This window comes from Semicossyphus pulcher, unplaced genomic scaffold (assembly GCF_022749685.1).
Source record: "Semicossyphus pulcher isolate SPU_LCO1_2020_fin unplaced genomic scaffold, fSemPul1.0.p SCAF_8, whole genome shotgun sequence".
In the NCBI taxonomy this organism is placed as follows: domain Eukaryota; kingdom Metazoa; phylum Chordata; class Actinopteri; order Labriformes; family Labridae; genus Semicossyphus; species Semicossyphus pulcher.
This window is the reverse complement of record NW_027211759.1, coordinates 11,222,101-11,240,620: the sequence shown is the minus strand read 5'-3', so window position 1 is coordinate 11,240,620 and position 18,520 is coordinate 11,222,101. Positions and strand designations below refer to the sequence as shown.

General features: G+C 42.5%; 2 protein-coding genes across 3 annotated transcripts in view; one reads left to right on the top strand and one right to left on the bottom strand.

The window, feature by feature from the left end:
• The window catches only part of pthlhb (parathyroid hormone-like hormone b), a 117,882-nt gene that overhangs the window by 33,692 nt on the left and 65,670 nt on the right, over window positions 1-18,520 (top strand). The window lies entirely within an intron of this gene.
• cnot4a (CCR4-NOT transcription complex, subunit 4a) lies at window positions 6,712-18,225 on the bottom strand. Of its 2 annotated transcripts, none has more exons than XM_069686598.1 (13): window positions 18,012-18,225; window positions 15,720-15,942; window positions 15,264-15,461; window positions 14,912-14,998; window positions 14,642-14,743; window positions 14,310-14,435; window positions 14,102-14,226; window positions 13,815-14,018; window positions 13,680-13,737; window positions 13,329-13,584; window positions 11,197-11,700; window positions 10,704-10,937; window positions 6,712-8,709 (listed from the first exon to the last, which is right to left on the bottom strand). In XM_069686598.1, exons 2-13 carry the CDS (start codon window positions 15,891-15,893, stop codon window positions 8,381-8,383), a joined length of 2,397 nt encoding a protein of 798 aa, XP_069542699.1. In that variant the 5' UTR covers window positions 15,894-15,942; window positions 18,012-18,225; the 3' UTR covers window positions 6,712-8,380. The 2 variants fall into 2 exon arrangements, with proteins under 2 accessions (XP_069542699.1, XP_069542701.1); XM_069686600.1 differs by lacking the exon at window positions 18,012-18,225 and adding an exon at window positions 17,871-17,938.

Genomic DNA, 18,520 nt, shown 5'->3' with positions numbered 1-18,520 from the left:
ACTGATCTTTTTATCAGCTTATCCAATTTACATTGACATAGACACACTCACACATCGTGTAGCATTATGTCTACCATCACATTGAGTTCTAGGAATAGTGCATGACGGAGTACATTGGCTATAAACCAGTCTGTCTACCATCCTAAATGCTGTCATCAGAGTGCTAACAAGCTCATAATGTCAAAGCTATCATGCTAATTTTTAGCAGGTATATTGTTTATTATGTTTTCCATCTTAGTCTTATGTGTTAGCATGCTAACGACGGCTAATTTACACTTAATGCAAAGCTCCAGCGAAAGGCTTTGTCATTACTTTTGCAGGTTTTCGGTCATAAAGCACGGTATTGGACAACTGACATGCTGACCTGATGACGCTGCTAAATTAAAGGTTTAGTCATCACCAGAGTTGTCACAAAATAAATTACTGTCTCAACCTATTTTTTGGGGGGAAATTCATCGAAATGTTGTTAAGAAACTTGGGAGAAAAAAGGAAAGGGAAAAGTCAAGAGGATCACCAGTGATAGTAGAATGAATCCTCTTGGGACCATGAACGCCTGTGCAGAATCTTTAGATCCAGTCTGAACCAAAGTAGTGGATAAATCATCCATCTGTGGAGCCATGACACTAGCAAAGCTTAAATGCAGAAATATTTAGGTTTTCTTTTCAATTAGTGTAAGATATAAGTTACTTGATTTGGTCCAAATATGGACATTTTCTTTTCAGCCACCTCTCCAGCTGTCATCAGTCCTCCTGTCTGAATATGTCCTTGTGGTATCAGGCGATGTGGATCTCAGTTTACATGCTCCTCCTGCCCGGTGTGCAGTGTCAGCGAGCTTGTCTGGGGGAGAAAATTCAAAACTTTACATCAACAGAACCGGCGCTGTGACCTTCCCGCTTCAATTACATCACCGCACAGAGCTCAAGGAGACCGGCCAACACAAAACCACAAAAGGATATCGCAATGAAGCACGATGTCCGTGCTGAGATAAACACAACCTGAGCATGAGTTATGCTAGGTCACTGTGATGCTGAAAAAGGCGTGTTAGACCAACTGCTAGGAAAAGTAGGTAAAGAAACAATTTGGGGAAAATTAGTTTTCTTACCAAGAGTTAAGTGAGAAGATTCAAACGCCCCACATGACTCAGCGTTTTATAGGTTGCTAGAGCTAGCAGCCTGTTAGCCTAGCTTAAAACAAAGACAGAAAACAGGAGGGTTACAGCTAGCCTGGCTCTGTCTAAAAAGGTTAACAATCAGGCAAATAACCCGCATGAACTTTACACTTCAGATTTAAAGGTGCCGGTAAGATGATTTTGTTATCATTAGACAAAGCCTGGCTAGCTGTTTCCCTCTGCTTTTAGCCTCTAAGCTAAGCTAATATAGACCATACAGATATGAGAGTGGCATTCTAATCTAACTCTACTTGTCTAGATGCCACCCAGAGTAATAAAGTAGGCTAGTAGAAATGTAAATTGATATTGACAGGACAAATATAAGCAGTTTGGATTATCAACATTTTTCTTAAACATGGCATAAAACTCCACCTAAAAATGATCCTCCATGGCCACCATCATTTATGAAAAACATCAGCAAACACATTACAACTCCTGGACTCTGAGCTTTCTGACAACGTCCACTTACGCTTCTTGAATCCCACATGAGGAAGCATTCATGTGGGCTCTTAACACAGTAAATACAACCCCATTTAAAATCCCCAATAGATTAAGTTCACCATCATTCCTGCAGCTCGTTGCACAGAGCAACTGGAGGCTACAGCCAAGAAACAGCTGTTTATCTTCTGAAGCTTCTTTAATAAAACGAGTACTTTAACTTTATATTCCATATTGTGGCATTTATTTACACATTAAATTGATTGATAAACTGCTGTCTTTATTCTATCTTCATGAAAAAAACACCAAGAGAACAATAAACGAGCAGGTGATATCTCCTTTTCCCTGAGGTAACAGGAGAGGACACAGAGACATTGTTGGACACGAACCACTGTCCATGTCGTTCTTCATACAGACCCCGTACAGCAGCGCCATTACATATTGTATGATGATGGAGCAGCATGTCAGTTTTCCTGCCCAGGACACATTAACTGGCTGCTGGTGGAGTTTACAGTAAAGGCTCGTGTGGGTCAGTCGAGAGCTGTGCACACTGCAAAAGATATCCAACTAACTGAGTCATTTTAAGAAGAATCGAGTCTTGAAATATTAGAAAGCAAGAAGGTTAAATATTTTAATGCATTTTCATTGTCAATGAACTAACAAGACTTTTAATTAATTCTTCTTTTATTATATCGACACGTCTTAAGAAAACGTTAATGCAAAGCCCTGCATGTCGAATTATTTAGTCACATTAGAAGAATTTAAAAAAGTAACACGTCCCTGAGCTGCAGTCGGTGTCTTCAAGTGTGTCAAAAGTCTTGAAATAAAAGATATTCTCTTAACAAGGCAGCAAAAGCTCTCACAGTAGAAGTAGAAACACAGAAACAGCAGTTTACCGAAATAGTATCAGATACACTCTATATTGACGAACTAATCAATTGATTGACTGGTGCTTTAAGCTGTAGTTTTAATACTTGTGTAAATGGTGATTTTTTGCAGTGCAGGCAGCTCCACTGGTGAGAGAGGCTGTCAGAGACTGACAAATGGAGAGAGTGCTTCTGCTGAGAGCCGTCCCTACAGGTTTCACATGCAGGCAGCCGGGCCAGGCCCGGGATAACTTTGCGTGTGTGTATGTATATCATCAAATATCATAATGTTGACATATGAAACACACATAACCTCAAAATGTTGGTTCAGATTGTCTTATGAAGTGAAGCCAAAAAAAGCCTTCTGTCAGTTTCGGTAAACTAAAGACAAAAAGCTCTACAGACAATTGCAATCAACTCAACGTCGCCATCGTGTTGTGTGTTTTTTTTGGGAGCCAGAAGTGACCATATTTGTCTGAGAGGGTGGAGCTGGAGAATTAGTTAAGTGTTTTCCACATAATGAGACTTTATTTGTTGTGGCAGCTGACTGGGGTTGTTTGTTCATTAGAGGAAAAAACAGCCATTTGCTCGTCCACATCTCTGTTGGAAGAGAGATCCTGCAGTTTAACAGAAATCAGACGGGTAACTTAAAAGAACGGGTCTTCTACACCAGCGGTCTTCTCTGCTGGGAAACACATTCAAAATTGGGCTCTAATGGGAATGACTCGCTTTTGGAGCCAGCCTCTAGTGGCCGCTGAAGGAACTCCAGTATTTATCAACTCCACACTGGCTTCATTTTTTTTGTCTTGGTGGTTCGCACTTGCGGCGCAGGAGATCCAGATTACAACTATTTTCCAATTATTACCGTACCTGAAGAGGTGGAGAAATTCATGACAAACATTCATGGCTTCCAGCATAGACTGTATAAAGATGGACGGCATGACAGCTCCCTAAAAGTGAAGCCAAAACATTTTGAGCGCCCCCTGCTGACTGGCTGCAGTATAGGTCATAAAGCCCGCCTCCTCCATGTTATCAGATGGGACATGAGTCAAACCATAAAATCAAAATACATGTCAAATACTTTTTTCTCATTTCATTATAGTTAGTCATGATGATTTATGTACAAGCGTTCATTTTTCTATCAACTTTATTTTTAATTAGTTATGTGATGCTGTAAAAAAAAAAGATGATTGACAGCTGTGTTGACAAATCTGGCTCCTGCAGGAAATCTGTTCCGGATTAGCAGAGCAGAGGAGGAACGGAGAGAGGAGACGTAACTAAAGCAATACCTACAGTCATTGAAGTTTCCATATCTGTGAACGTCTGCTTCAGACCGACACAGGAAGCTGTTAAATATGGCAACGTGAGGGATCTTTGCTTTTTTTATCGGTAAGTTAAGTGTGTGTTTTGGTTAGCAGAAGTGGCTACGGCGGCTCCACCTGCATCTCTACTGCGCAACTCTGACTCCAATTGATGTCACCATTGAAAGAGGGCAGCTATTTTGGCATCAGTTTTGCACATTGAGAGTAGATGGAGATGCGTCGTCCATCTATACATACAGTCATTGGCTTCCAGAGGATGAATCCTCTTGACTTTTGTAAACCCCTGGCCACGAGGTTCACAACCATGTGATTACATCTATGGGTTGGATTGCCACTACAGTTGACTTTGTTATACACTATATGTCTTCATCAGAGTCAAATTGTCTTTAACAAAAATACAAAATAGTTAGACACACCAGGTCAGTTTTCTTTTAAGTCTGTGCCAGTGTTAAACATTACTGTGGCTGAGGTCCAAAATTACACCTGCAATTACCCCTGATCACCATAGGTGTCGCCAAAGTAACAAAACAAAGTCATAGCTCAAGCCAATCACTTTCATACCGTCCCTTAAGTCAATATAAACAGCATGTCAGGCTTTCTTTGTGTTTCTAACAATGTTTAATAAAGTTTGCTGCAGTATTTAACATATCTGTGCAGAGACGTGCTGCTGTGAGGAAGCTTGATGCAGCTGTGGTTCACCTGCAAAATGTCACTAAAGGAGACACAAAACAAAACACATCACTTGTAGTTGTTTTTGCATCTCTTTCAGGTGCTGTCAGGTGTTCTCACTCCTATGTTACTGTATATAGTCCCACAATCCATGTGTACCTCTGAGTGTAGGCAGTTTCCTCTTCACGGCAGCCACTGCAGCTGCTGTGCCCTCTCCACATGCCCTCATATCTGCAGTCCTCAAGGAAAGCGAGATTTCAGCAGTTTAACAGATTGAACCCCCGCAGAGGACGGCTCTGTGGAGAGGAGAGAGTGAAAAATCAGGTCTTTTTTTCTGCTTGTCCCGAAGGAACACCTGACCACACTGAAATACTGTTTGTCAACATTTATTTGCAAACACTCAGCAGACTTCAGGTACACTTTGGACGCACAGATTTCTCCCAATGCTGTAAAAACATCCCAATCCTGGTGTTTGTAAATTAAATCAGACAATTCATTTGCTATCATATTTTTTATTGATTTATCTCTCTCTCTTTTAAGTATATTCTGCACCTGTCTTCTTACACTCGAGCCTCAAACACCGGAGTTATTCTCTGCAGCTGCAGAAATAAGCAGATGCTATTCTCGTGTATGCATCATCACAAAGATCCGTCCATTATGTTTCAGTGCAGCGCCGGACTGAGTGTGTGTTGGTGTGGGAACACTCTCAGCAGAGCTCCCTCCCTCTGTGTTGCTGCTGACTCATTGTCACAGCGCCTGAATCTGCTGCCTGCCTGCGTTATTCACACACTCACCTTCCTCTGCCAGTTGCCTCCTCAGCACCTGCAGAAGCAGAGGGAGCAGCTGCAGCCACGAGGGGCGTCTGATTCTGCCACATGTCCAGTTTACAGCGGGAGGAGCTGAAACTATTAACAATCACATGATGAATAATAAGATGAAATCATCACTTCAGTCGCTGGGGTCTGTAATCAGGGAACATGGTGTATTTATAGTAACATGACTCCATGTTTCATGTAGAAACAGGCTCATAAAACCAGCTGAAAGTGCTGCTGTAGGCTTTTTACATTGTATCTCATATATTTCTGACATTATTTAAAACTGTAGGTGTAAATATTTTCAGTGATTTACAGTCATAAAAAGTCCTTCTTTGATAAGAGGTACATTATCTCTACATGTAAATAGACTATATTAAAGTTGTATTCGAGCATTGTCCTCCTGTATATGTGTATATACAATAATTAGTGTAACAATATTCTTTATAACCTACAACTGTTTATCATTTTTTTGAGTTAGTAGGACTAAAGATGTGTATATTTATACTTCTCTTTTTTCTTGTGTTTCATTGGTAAACAAAGACAAACATGAATGCATAAGTGCATACTTGAACTTCGGGCGTTAAACAAACAAAAATAGTGAAAAATACACTTACTGATCTAATGGTGGCTTCTCCATTGCGAGCTTTTGCTTCTTTAATCTGTTTCATATCAGTGACTTTTGGTTTAAGTCACACTATATTGTAGTTGTAAGCAGATATCAGTGTTTGTTAAGAGCTATATCTCCTCCTGTGGGAACATGTGGAGTTTGTTGGACCTAATATCTCGTTATGCATAAAAGTCAGTTCAGTAAAGACACAGTATGAATTGTATAATTGTTGGGAAATAACTCTGGATTGGACTTGATTATCGGGCTGTGGGTTGGATGTGTCTGTTGTACGTCACACTCACACTTTATCCACAGGGTACCTGACTCAGATATCTGACTGTAGACACAGTGAAGCCTCTGTATGAGTATCGACTGTGCTCCTCCTTTTGTCAGAAGTCCTACAGGACAAAAATAAGCCTCTGCTGCAGGTATATGCTGCTGCATTGGCCGGGAACGAGTGCAAAACTACACTACAAAGACACACAAAGAAAATGAGATTCCTCTCCGCTTCATTGTTGAATTTAATCATTTAACCTGCCTGATAATAACTTAAGAGCTAATGTGTTTTTCAGTGGGATAATTTATAATGTGTCCGTTTTTAAGAGTCAGTTTGTGTCACCTTGCGTGTGTGCTGGACTGAAGTTTGACTGCAGAGCTTCATCACTGACAGAAAGCGATCTGCCCTCTAGTGGACGACATTGGAACGACACCCACGAGTGATTTAAGTGACCTTCCTGAGGAGTTGTTAAGTGCAGTATGTTGGGAAGTTCTTTGTAGTAGAACGACTTAAAGGTGCAAATGTTTGAATCACAACAGCAGACAAACACCAGCTCTGAGTTTTCAGTTTTATTTAAGGTTCATTTTTCCAGACCTGCAGAGGACAGTTCACTTCCTTTTAAGCGCCTCAATTTTGTTTTTTGTTTTTTTTCTCGCAACATCACGTTAAAACCCATTGAATGACTCTGTGTTGGTTTCTCCTGGATGAGTTTGTTCATTTTTGTGAATACTGTTAAATAGGGAACAGCAGGAGGTGGGTGGGTGGTAAGGGGAGGGTTGTGTAGGGAGGATGGGTGGGGGGTAAGAGAGGGAGAAAGAGAGAGAGCGAACACGGATCAGAATTAAGACTTCAAAAAAGAAAAAAGGCGGTGGTCGGAGAGGTCGATCTCAAATCAAAGGCTGAGAGCTCTTTAATTCACAACTACAGCACTTGGTTTCGTCTTGCAGCACCTTCCTTTGCGACACGTACTCACATGCAGTTGCTGAAGTCACATACATTATTGCATATTTATCAGCAATTATCGACGCTAAACTCCTCCAATCACTCGAGTTCCTTTCTCTCATGTATCCGTTTTAAGGCCTCGTTTAAGCCCTCGTGGGTCGAACAAAGGGACGCGTTAACCCTGTTGCTACCCTCATTAGTATTTTTGACATTTCCTCATCCAGCTAGTCATTGTCTTATCTCCTCGGTGGCTGTCCGTGTTAGGGCTAGCTACTGTAGGTACCACACAGTGGCACTGTGAGTAAGAGTCTAACCCTAGTGCTCAGGATGTGTGCCACGATCTCCCAAAGCCCTGGCTCCCTGCGGTTAGGCAGTGCTCTATCCTCTGATACAGAGGTTCAGCAAAATCTTCCCTCCAGCAGGACGGGGCCAGTGGGAGCCCTGTGCTAAAGGGAATATGGGCCAAGCAGCCTCTCGAGCAGGCCATCTGTGTCCCTACCTAACAGGGAGCCCATGCATAGCCTGTGCCCTCAACTCCCCAATGCGTCATCTGCATTCTCTCGCCGCTCACCAAATCTCAGCTTCTTTTTTCAACTTTTTAAAAACCACTCTCAAAAAAAGAAAAAGCTAAGCGCCAACCCCCCTTTTTCTCTCTCTGTCTCTCTCACCGCGCCTGATTCACAACTTAGCTGTAAGGGTTAACCGTTTCACAGTCTCCTGTTAAAGTGGGGAGGATGAGGGTCTTTGGGGCAAAGCTTCAAGAGCAGATTCACAGCTTGCTTCATTCCTCCGAAAAACTACTCGTGACTTCAACTTTCAAAAATAACACAAATGTTGTTCATGCTTAATCATTAGTTACTTTTAAAAAAAAAGACCTCCCTTCAGGCTAATTTGTTTCCTCGCCAGTTTGTGGAGTCAACTCTCGTGTCACCACTGGGCGCTCAGAGCTTTACCGTTTCTCCTGCTCTTCTGTTGACAGCGAGCTACATCATAAATCTCCTGCTGTGCCCAGAGCTGGATGTATGGAGTGGTGATGGTCGCAGACAAAGGGTGATGATGATAACTTGTGTGCCACAAACAAAAACAAAAACAAACAGGCCTTCAGAGTAGACAAAAAGGAAGGAGGAAGAGAAAAAAAGAAAGCATGTTTGTTACTTTGTTAATAATTTTCATACTCTGCAGATTGGTGTGTATTGCATTGGGGGGAGGGGGGTACAGGATGAGTGGGTATAAAGTGGTAGTGGGGGAATGGGTGGGTGTCTGCTGTAGTCTGTGTTCAGTGGCGGTCCACAGCGGCACTCTGTAGCAGCTCTGTGGCGGGCTGTCCCGGGGGTCTGAAGGCGGTCTGGAAGCCTGGGGGAGGGGAGTGGAACTGGCTGGCGGGGTTGGCTGTGGGAGGGGGCAGGTAGGGAGCCCAGCCGCCGGCGGCTCTGTGATGGAGGGGGAGGTGGGCGTCGAGGAGGCCGCTGTGGAGGGGCTGGGGAGTGGGCACCACTGAACCGGCCGGGCCGTCCATCTCTGTGAGCGCCTGCAGGGACTTGAGCCAGTGTGGTGGGTTGTCGTCCTGGAGACAGTCTAAACTGTTTCCTGCCGAGGCCGGGATACCTGAGGGGGGGGAGGGGCCAGAGAGGCAGAGAGATGAGTAACAACAAAAAATACAATCCATCCCATTATCTATACTGCTTATCCTGTTCAGGGTGCGGGGGGCTGAAGCCTACCCCAGCTGTCACTTACCAAAGGGAGATAAATAAGAAACTTGAACAAGAACACACTGCAGTAAATGCAAATGTTGTGAAGGTTTAGTTTAGATTTGTTGACATAATCTGGACCCCTTGTACTACAAGTTACTTTACGTAGACTTATTCTATCACCAAAACTCTTTTAAAGCAGATCAACACTGTTCAGTGCTGGATATACAATCAAAGCAATTCTATCACTGCTCAATTGTAGAAAATATTACATTTGAAGTCGGTATGCCCTCTTAAATATGCAAACGTGATCAACAGATGAACTGAACAGATGAACACTTTTCTTCTCAAAAAAGCCAAACATGATGTGCTTCCAACTTCTCAAATGTGAAGATCTGCTCCTATTAATCTTTAGACTGGAGATCTGAATATTTATCTTTTGGCTGTGGGAAAATGTGACGGACATTTTATAGGCAAAACAATTAAACTGGTATTTTGTCCAACACTATCCTCCTGAACTCTTAACTCTACTTTGTCTCGTCCAAGAGGCAGCAACTAACAACTGTTAGTAACAGTGCCTGCTAAGCTGATTTGTTATAACTCTCTTTCTGTTAAAGTAAATAACCTTTGGGCACCAGTGAAGCTCAGCAGTTAAATCGGCAGCCCATGTCAGGGTTCCCACTCTTTTTACGAAATTATTTTCCAGGACCTTTCCAGGACTTTTTCCAGACAATACGGGACAGCACTTGCTCTCAAATATATAATTTACCGGTAGGCCTAGTACTGACACATTTAACCCCAGTTTTATTCCTCCTTTTTTAGATGATGCAGGGTTCATGATGAAGTGTCTCAAGCCCCTTTTACACTGCCAGTTCAAGGCGGGATTATTACACCTGTCATGTTCTGTCTTCTGTATAAAAACCAAGGAGGCGCAATGATGGAGCGAAGTCGTTAATTAAGCCTACATCTATCCAAGTTATACCTGAAAGGACATAGCAATGTATTGAATTTTTTTTTAAATAAAATTCAAGTGTCATACTTTTCTTTCATCTTTCAGTTGGTTAGAAAGCGTCTAAAGGCGGCGATCTTACATCACTCGCAGGACTCGGTTGTGAATGTGACAGCTCTGGGAGCTCTGACTGGAGTTGAGGCGGCAAACTTGTGCTGAGCGCGGGGCTAAATTAAATTTAAATTTTCCAGGACAACATGAAATTATTTCCAGGATATTTGGTCATTTTAATCAATTTCCAGGTGTTTCCAGGACTGGAAAACTAGTCTCGAAATTTCCAGATTTTCCAGGTTTTCCAGGATGCGTGGGAACCCTGCATGTTCAGAGGCTATAGTCCTCGATGCAGAGGCACCGGATTTGACTCCCACCCTCGGCCCTTTGCTGCGTGTCATCCCCCATTCTCTCTTCCTCTGCTTCCAACACTATTCCCTGTCCTCTCTAACAATAAAGGCATAAAAAGGCCCAATAAAATAATGTATGAAAAAAAATATAGAATATGGGTATGAGACCTGCCCAGAAAACTGATATTGTTTAATTATTTGAGTTGTCGGATTAAGCCTAAAACACTAATTGCAGTGATTGTTTCTGATACAACGTTTGATGGTTCAGGCTCCTCCAGTGAGAGAATTTGTTCTTCTTGTTGTTCTTGTCAGGCACTGGATCCAGGTTTTTCCATTTCCTTAAACTCCGTTATTAGTACTTCCATCCATGATTTTCTTTTTCCATTATTCTCAAGCTTGAGACAAAAAGCATGAGAATAATAGAAAAATAAAATAGCTGCAACTTGAATTCATTTTATAGTTTAACAGTGTAAAAAAGTAGCATTTTTTCTAGAATTAAACCATCAGTTGAACATTAAAATGATCTCTCTTATTTGATGAATCATTTCAGTTACTTTCTACCTGTGATGATGGCAGGGTCCATCCAACTGGCTGTGCCGTCCCAGCTCAGGCTGTGTGAGATACCTGCAGGCCCCGCCGGCCCACCGATGTGGTTAACACTGTTGGAGGATGAGGAGGATGAAGAGGAAGAGGAGTTTGGGAGGCCCCCGAAGTTGATGTTGATGTTTGGCAGGAGAGCTCTCAGGCCGTCCTGCCACTCTTTCACATTTAAGCCGTCTATAGAGCCGCTGTTTTCTGCAGGAGAGGAGAGACAAACACACCTGTCAGCTCCTCTTGATCACAGACTAGTGGTCGGATAAAGAACTGCACCAGCCAGCATATTCTCTGTAAGGTCAATAAACACTCATCAAAACAAGTATCAGAACACGAGCTGACATTGTGCACATGTTGTGGGATTAAATGACATGATTATATAAACACATCTGATCTTTTTTAACATGCAGCGCTCCCATAGGACACAGAAAGGTGCCGCAGTGACCCGGCTGTCTGGTACCTGAGATGGGGATCCCTCCCAGCCCTGTGTTGTGCTGAGGGGGCAGATTCAGGTCCAGGAAATTACTGTGTGAGGCAGCACTGGCTGAGTGGTTCAAGTGTGTGAGGTTATTTCGTGTCGGGACGCCCATCCAGGGGTGTCTGGCGGCTGGCTGCTGCTGCTGACTGGCCTGGCTGTTCTGACTGCCGGGGAAACTGAAGGAGCTGTAGATGGCTCTGTGGTGGAGCTGGGGGAGGCGCGGCAGGCCGCTTGGGAAGTGGTGAGAGGTGCCGGGGTTGGGGTTGGGGAGCTGCAGACCGGGACCATGGTTGGCCCCATGAAGGAAGGGCCCAGGGGACAAGGGGCCCTGATCCTGCACCGAGAGCTCCTTCTCTATCAGGTCGGCCAAGGCTTTGCGGGTAACGTCGAAGGGATCGAAGCCCAGATCGTCGTCCTGCTGTTTGCTGGACGAGCCGAAGCCAAAGGCCGCCTGCCAGTCTGTGGAAGAAGACACTGGTATTGTGTCTGTGAGGAGAGAACAGAGAGGAGTTATTGGAGTTTTCCTCCATGTGAGAAGAATTTCTCAGACTGAGTGATGAGAGTCTACATCTGTCATCCTTCCCTGGAATGAAAATCATGTATTTAACATTTTTAACTGTGAAGTTTAATATGCTGCAAGGCATATCAGGAGCAAAACAAGTAGCAGATAGTCATGGCAGAGCATTCCCGTTTAAAAACTTCAGTGCACTAATGACAATCTCAAAAATACAGATTCCGCATGGTTTCATACTCCACATATCTCAGAAGACAATCTTGTCATCTTGCCGAGTTATTCTACTGAGAAACAAGGAGCAGCACAGGAGAAACCAGGTGCAGCTACCAAATCAAGTTTTCCTTTAGCCTTGTCGTAGCTGGTGATCGAGACCCAGGTTTATATAACAATAGCACACTATCAGCTGTTTAATAACTTAGTCCAGCTGACACCCTTGTTATGTATTACCGTTACATGTCTAACAGCGGTGGTCGAGATCTTTGCATATTTACACACATATCCACGCAGGCTAAATTAACACAAAGGTGTAGAGTGATCTAAGCTCCTTTAAAGTATGAAAGAAAAAAGCTTTAAGCATGCATTTGTTGTTGCATTTGTAATTTTAATTAAATTGTTTGATGTTGGATTAACTCATTGTTGGTTTTAATCTTTATTTGCTTTTATTAATCATGTTTCTTTCCCTGATAATACTGTTCTTCCTGAGAAGGATCTTTTTTTGTCAAGTCACCATCTATCTGAATGAGGTAACACAATGGTGATTGAGCCTATGGCCCACTGATGAAAGCCTTTGCATTTGCAGTATTACAGACTGGCTGTCTGTGGCGACTTTCGCGGAAAAAAATCACAAGTGGTACCCAGTTAGTGATGCGTTTTCCATCACCCAGCAGTGGTTGGTCTGCCAGAGAGGGTAGGCGGAGCTAAGCGGCTGCTTTTCTCAGCAAGTGTTGCGAGTAAACAGTAATCTACTTTTGCTGAACAAACAAAGAAAAGATCGATGACTACAGATACAACTTCAAAAATAAGTGAAAATCCAAAGAAAAAGAAACAAACTCGACGCTCAGATGAAGCAAACAGTCTAAAAAGGAAAGCGACCATCAGCGAGGAAAATCAAGAGTTACAACCGGAGCCAACCGTGGATGTCTGGTTATATCTGGGACGTATGCGCCTGCAGTTGCCTTTTATTGCCATCAGGTGCCGCCAAATAGAACGAAACTCGAGATTGTCATTTTAACACACATTGGTTAACATTATTGGGATGTCCAGCGATATGTATTCAGTAATGAGTGATAACTAATTTCACATAATAACAAACAAACTATCTTACAGTGTTCCTAACAAACAGTTGGGAGCTGCTCAATCATATTTAATAACAAAGGTACATTAACATTCAAAGCCTTTTCGATAGTTTTACAATGCTTTCTACAGCATCGAATTAATGAGAAACCATTGCAGCCAATATTATGGTGCAGAGCACTAATGAAAACATCATGAAAACAAATAGTCAGGCTAAAGCAGCCGCAGGTCAAGTAATTATATGAAAACAAGACAATCAATCTGAATCATAAGACATGAGAAATGTTCAATTAAATCTCTGAGGTACCTGACGTGAAGAGGCTCTGTGGTTCTGGGGTCATGGGCCAGTCAGAACTGCCGCGGGGGGAGCTGGGGAAGGGGGGCAGGCCAGCGGGGAGAGGGTTAGGATGTCTGAAGTTACTGTTGTCTGAAAAGAGCGACTGGGACTCTGCTGCCGCGCCCTCGAAGGGCGAACGGGCTGTGAGGTCTGACACGCTGATGGGCACCACCAGGCTGGGCTTGGTTAAACCCGGGGGAGGAGAGGGGGAGTCACTGGTGGGTACCTAAGAAAAGAGATGGTTGTGAGATTGTCTGTCTCAGACCTGACACGCCTTTATTTATGTATCACTGAAGTAACGCAGAGTTGAGGTGTTTGTACCTGTTGTAAAGTCTCGCCATTCACCATTCCGATTGACTCTGGAGGTTTGTCGCTGGGACTGCAGAGAGACAGATTTAAATAAACAAAATATGCTTGATATGTAAGATGCTTTTGTTGAGGAGCGGTGTTTATTACCTGTTACTGTCACAGTTAGAGGAGAAGGGGGACAGGGCAGTACACTGACCAGGACCCAGCTCTGTTTCTAGCCCTTCTGAAGCAACTTCTTGGTCTAGATAGTCTAACAAGGGAGGAGACTTGCGGTCCTCTGAAAGCCCGTTGGCCAGTTTGTTGTGTCCTGACAGCGTCGGCCACCCATCTTTACCGTTGCTACTGTTGGATCTGAAACAAAGCAGGAGAAAAATAGAGCTTAGCACATTAATCAAGCGACACTTTTGAAGTAATATCAAGAAAAACGAACCTACCTCTGTGTGGAGTTGGGTTTACTCTTTGACTTGTCTGTTCCACATGCTGGAGGTTGTAGAAAGCTAGGGTTTATTTTATAGAGGTCTTGGAGAAGTTTCTGCTCATACTCTTGATGTTTCCCTGCCTATAAAAATAATGACATGACTCAACGTTAAATCTTTAACACAAAAAAGCACACATACAGCAAAGAGCAAAAAAATATTTTACCTGCATCTCCTCTTTAGTAAAGCTAGCCGCTTCATCCCCCAGCTCATGTAGATACATACAATCAGGTTTGGGACACTGCATACTTTTAAGGAAGTAACTGCAGTACTTTGTTGTGCCTAAAGAAGCCTGTAACACACAGAAAGAAACGCTCTGAATTAAAGACTTTCCTTCCTCTTTTCATAATATCAGCATATTTATTTTCTACAGACAGGAAGATAATATTGATTTAAGTCATTACATGGACTTTACACAGATACAACTTGTAATCACAGATCAGCACTTGAAATATCAGGAAAGGCGATGAGCTCAATCATTATTTGTTGACTCCTCACCTTGAGTGTTCTGCCATCTACAACCACATTGTTCACACACTGTATTGCTCTTAGAGCATCTTCAGAACGGATGTAAGTGACATAAGCGCTGGCACTGGGCCCCTGAGAAAACACGATATGAAAGTAAACAATCAAGGCAAACACATATACTGGAGCTATTTAATTCTGTGTCCAGTGTCTTTCCAAGACCGCAGTGAGCAATGTTTCCCATGCTGATTGCCCATATGTTTAATAATGAGTTCATCCTGCCAATTCCATCCAAACTCTCACCTGTGAACCGGCGTAAGATGTGCTATTGTTGATGACCACTTTATGGATTTTCCCAAACCTCCCAAAATACTCGGGTCGTTTTAGGACCTGTAGGCGCACACACACACATAAAATATTTTTAACTCATCATACAGTTACAGTTTAAGCTTCTGTGGGAGTTTTGACTAAGAGACCATTAACTATATTGAAATCATTCACTATATCAGTATTATCACTGTATCTGCGCATATCAGAAAAGTCCAACATGACTTAAGCAGCCAGTCCCTTCAGTTTGTCTCTGCATTGTTCCCAAAATAATCTACAACACAAGCACACAGGTATCAAAAGTCAAAGAGCTTTTAATACTACTTACCTCAGGGTCGGCGAGTCTCTGCGAGAGCCCCACCACAAACACCAGGTTTCTCTGGACCACTCTGACGCTGGCCAGATGCTTTCGGTTTTCTGTCACCTTCTGCTTTTTCTCGTTCTGTTTCTGCTTCTTCTCGTTCTTTATCCTTTGGATCTCCTCCTGTGACAGCGGCTTGTACACAGCAGGGTCCTCTGGATATGGCTGCACAGAAACACAAATAAATAAGTTACTGTTACTGTCTGTACTGGGATTGACAAGTAAATGAAATACTCTCCTACTTTGAATTAAGGGGTTTGTAGAGGATAGTTTGTAACTGGGAGCCCTTTCTAACTAACAAGTATATCTTTGCCCTGTATCAACACTTGGACTCTTACTTATTCATCATCTCTATTTTCCTAAACACACCCCCTCTTTTCAGGGTTTTGATGTGTTGCTCTATCATCGTCTTCATCTCCTCACCTTTCTGCAGGCGGGGCAGAGGCCGTTCTCGTCTGTGCGGATGCGGTGCCAACAGAAGCGGCAGATCTGATAGCCGCAGGTGCAAGGGAAGAAGTTGACGTCATCAATCTCCAGAGGCTCCATGCACAGAGGGCACTCCATGGGGTCGTCCTTCATTTCGGGGCTGTGGGACATCCTATGGCGCGGCGGGTGTGAGTGTTGAAGCTGGTCACAGAGCACAGGGCTAAGAAAACATACAAAGACTAAGTATGGGAGCTCCATCAAGACATGATTGAAAAATAACATGAACTGAACCAATTCTTTCCGTGAACTGAATTTGTTGTCCTCACACAGACTTGACAGCAGGATGGTGTAGCATCTAAAACTGACTTAATGACCACCAAGGTCACTCCTTCTTTCATGCAGAGCAAAGCAAACATTACCAACAGTAGCTAGTTTATAAGGTCTGATACAATACATCTTACTTTATTACTTATTTATAAGGCATTAATTGTCAGGTGATGAATAAGTCATCACTTCAGTCATTTCAAAATGTAATTAACTGCTTCCAAGAGACATAAATGTGAACATTTGGTGTATCCACAGTCCCCAGTGATAGTAATTCAAACATCTCGAGGTTATTGAATGTTACTCGTAAAAAAAGAAGGAATCTGATGATGTCACCTTGGGCTCTAGGAAATAGTTATGGGTCCCAAACTACAGCCTCCAAACATGATCATAACATTTAACACCTCTCTACGACATTTTCAACAACAACTGATCATTACAGCCTCCATGAAGGTTTTTGGACTGCATAAGTTTAAGCTAGTTGTGCTTTATAAACGACAACTGACTGTATTTGATCAGAAAACAAGCCAATAACGGCAGTCATTATGTTAAAGTGATAATGGGGATAGGGATGCACAGCACGTTATCGGTATCTGCAGATTATGGCTTGAAAATGACATATCAGCATCAACAGATATGTCACTTTTTTGTGCCGATATTTTCCGCCAACAAAACAATGCTTTAATTATGCCTAAATGCTCGATGATTCCCAAAAAAAGAAAAGACAATGTTACATACAAATAAATATTGAATTTTGTACATAACCTAAGTTTAAGTAGTTTTCTTATATTGCCAAGTCATTGTGTACATTTTTAAAAAGCACTGTATTATGTTATTTCTTCTTCTCAGGCCACTACAATAAAAGCAGGCATGATATCAATTCCACTACAAGGGAGGCCTGATGTTCTCTGCAATTAGGTGGAAAAAAAAATGTGCCTAATATATCAGGATCGAAATCGGCGATCGGCAAAAAGGGTTGGAAAATATCAGCTTATCGGCAAAAGAATCCAACATCATGCATCCCTAAATGCGGATGTTGTGATATCGTAGAGGTGTTGAGAGTAATATACACGTCATGACTGATGTTACAGGGAAACGCAATAAACTGCGTGTATTTCAAATGAAACGTCTGATGTTAGCAGTAAAACACCAGCCTGGTTTCTACGTGACAACATTGGTGCCAGCAGACGAACTCAATGACAAACCCAGATTGGTAAAACCCGACAGTGTTGAGTTGATTAGAACGATAACAGAAAAATGCCAACATTACATATACTTGGCAGCATTTGGCTAATAAATCAACACGGACACGAGCAACACATTTTAGAGGCTTCGCTTGCAAATATCAGCTGATTGGCACAATCGTGTATGAAGACAGAATACTGAGCTAGTTAGCCTGGCTGGTAACTTTAGCTGCTCTTCTGGATCCTACATTATGACAGATGTTATTTGACTAACGTTAGGCTAAGCTAACATTAGCCGCGAATTGGTAAAAGAAGCCGGTCTACCTAATACAAGTATGCAGAAGCAATTATAAGTTAAATAACAGAACCAATGCAGACATGGGTGAACATGAACTTTATATTGACATGAAACGTTTATGTAAACGTAAACCACAACGCTACAATCTCGCCTACATATTAACTGACAGCTTGGTTTTTGCTAACCGCTAGCATCGGCATAGCTAGCATGCTACATTATCATCATAACGTACGGGCTCCTGGAGCCGAGCTGACGACGCGGCCTACGCAAGCTAACGTTGAACTAGAAGCAAGTTTTTGACACTATAAACAACTGACATTACTCTTACAACATTAAGATTACCTGGACGGTGATCTAATGAGCTTGAAGATGCTCTGACATCAGTTTGTGAATCGTTACAGGCAAAACTGTCCTTTATTTTATCCGGGACAGTGCAAGCTGGCTAGCCCATCTAGCAACTTGGCTAACGTTAGCGTTACTTACCCTGTCCGTATTTAGCTTAGGATTCCACTCCAAGGGAGTCACACCAAATTGGGCGGGGACTGCGAGCCAATATATCTGAAATGTCAAAATTTCTATACACGGTCATATAAGATGACCGTAGATGTGATGTTCTGCTGTAATTAAAAGGCTATAAAGATGTTTTGCCCCTTTCTTTTCTTGGTATTGTAGAGACAATTTACGCTCTAACCACCATCTTAGCTAGCATTAAAGTAGGGAGGAGGGAATGGGGCAAGTGTTGAATTCAACTGAGTCTGCGCATACGGAGAGATGCTTTGTGGGAAGTGAAGTTTTCGGAGATTTGAGCTAAGAAGAGGAACACATCTCATACATAAAGGTAAAGAGTGTCTTTTAGGAGAGAATACTAAAATGTACCGTGCATAAGTAATTCTTTTGAGTACTTGTGCCCTGCTTTACTTAAATATTCATTTATACTTACATACATACATAACATTACTAAATTCTTCAAATGCATTGCATTTAAGGAGGAG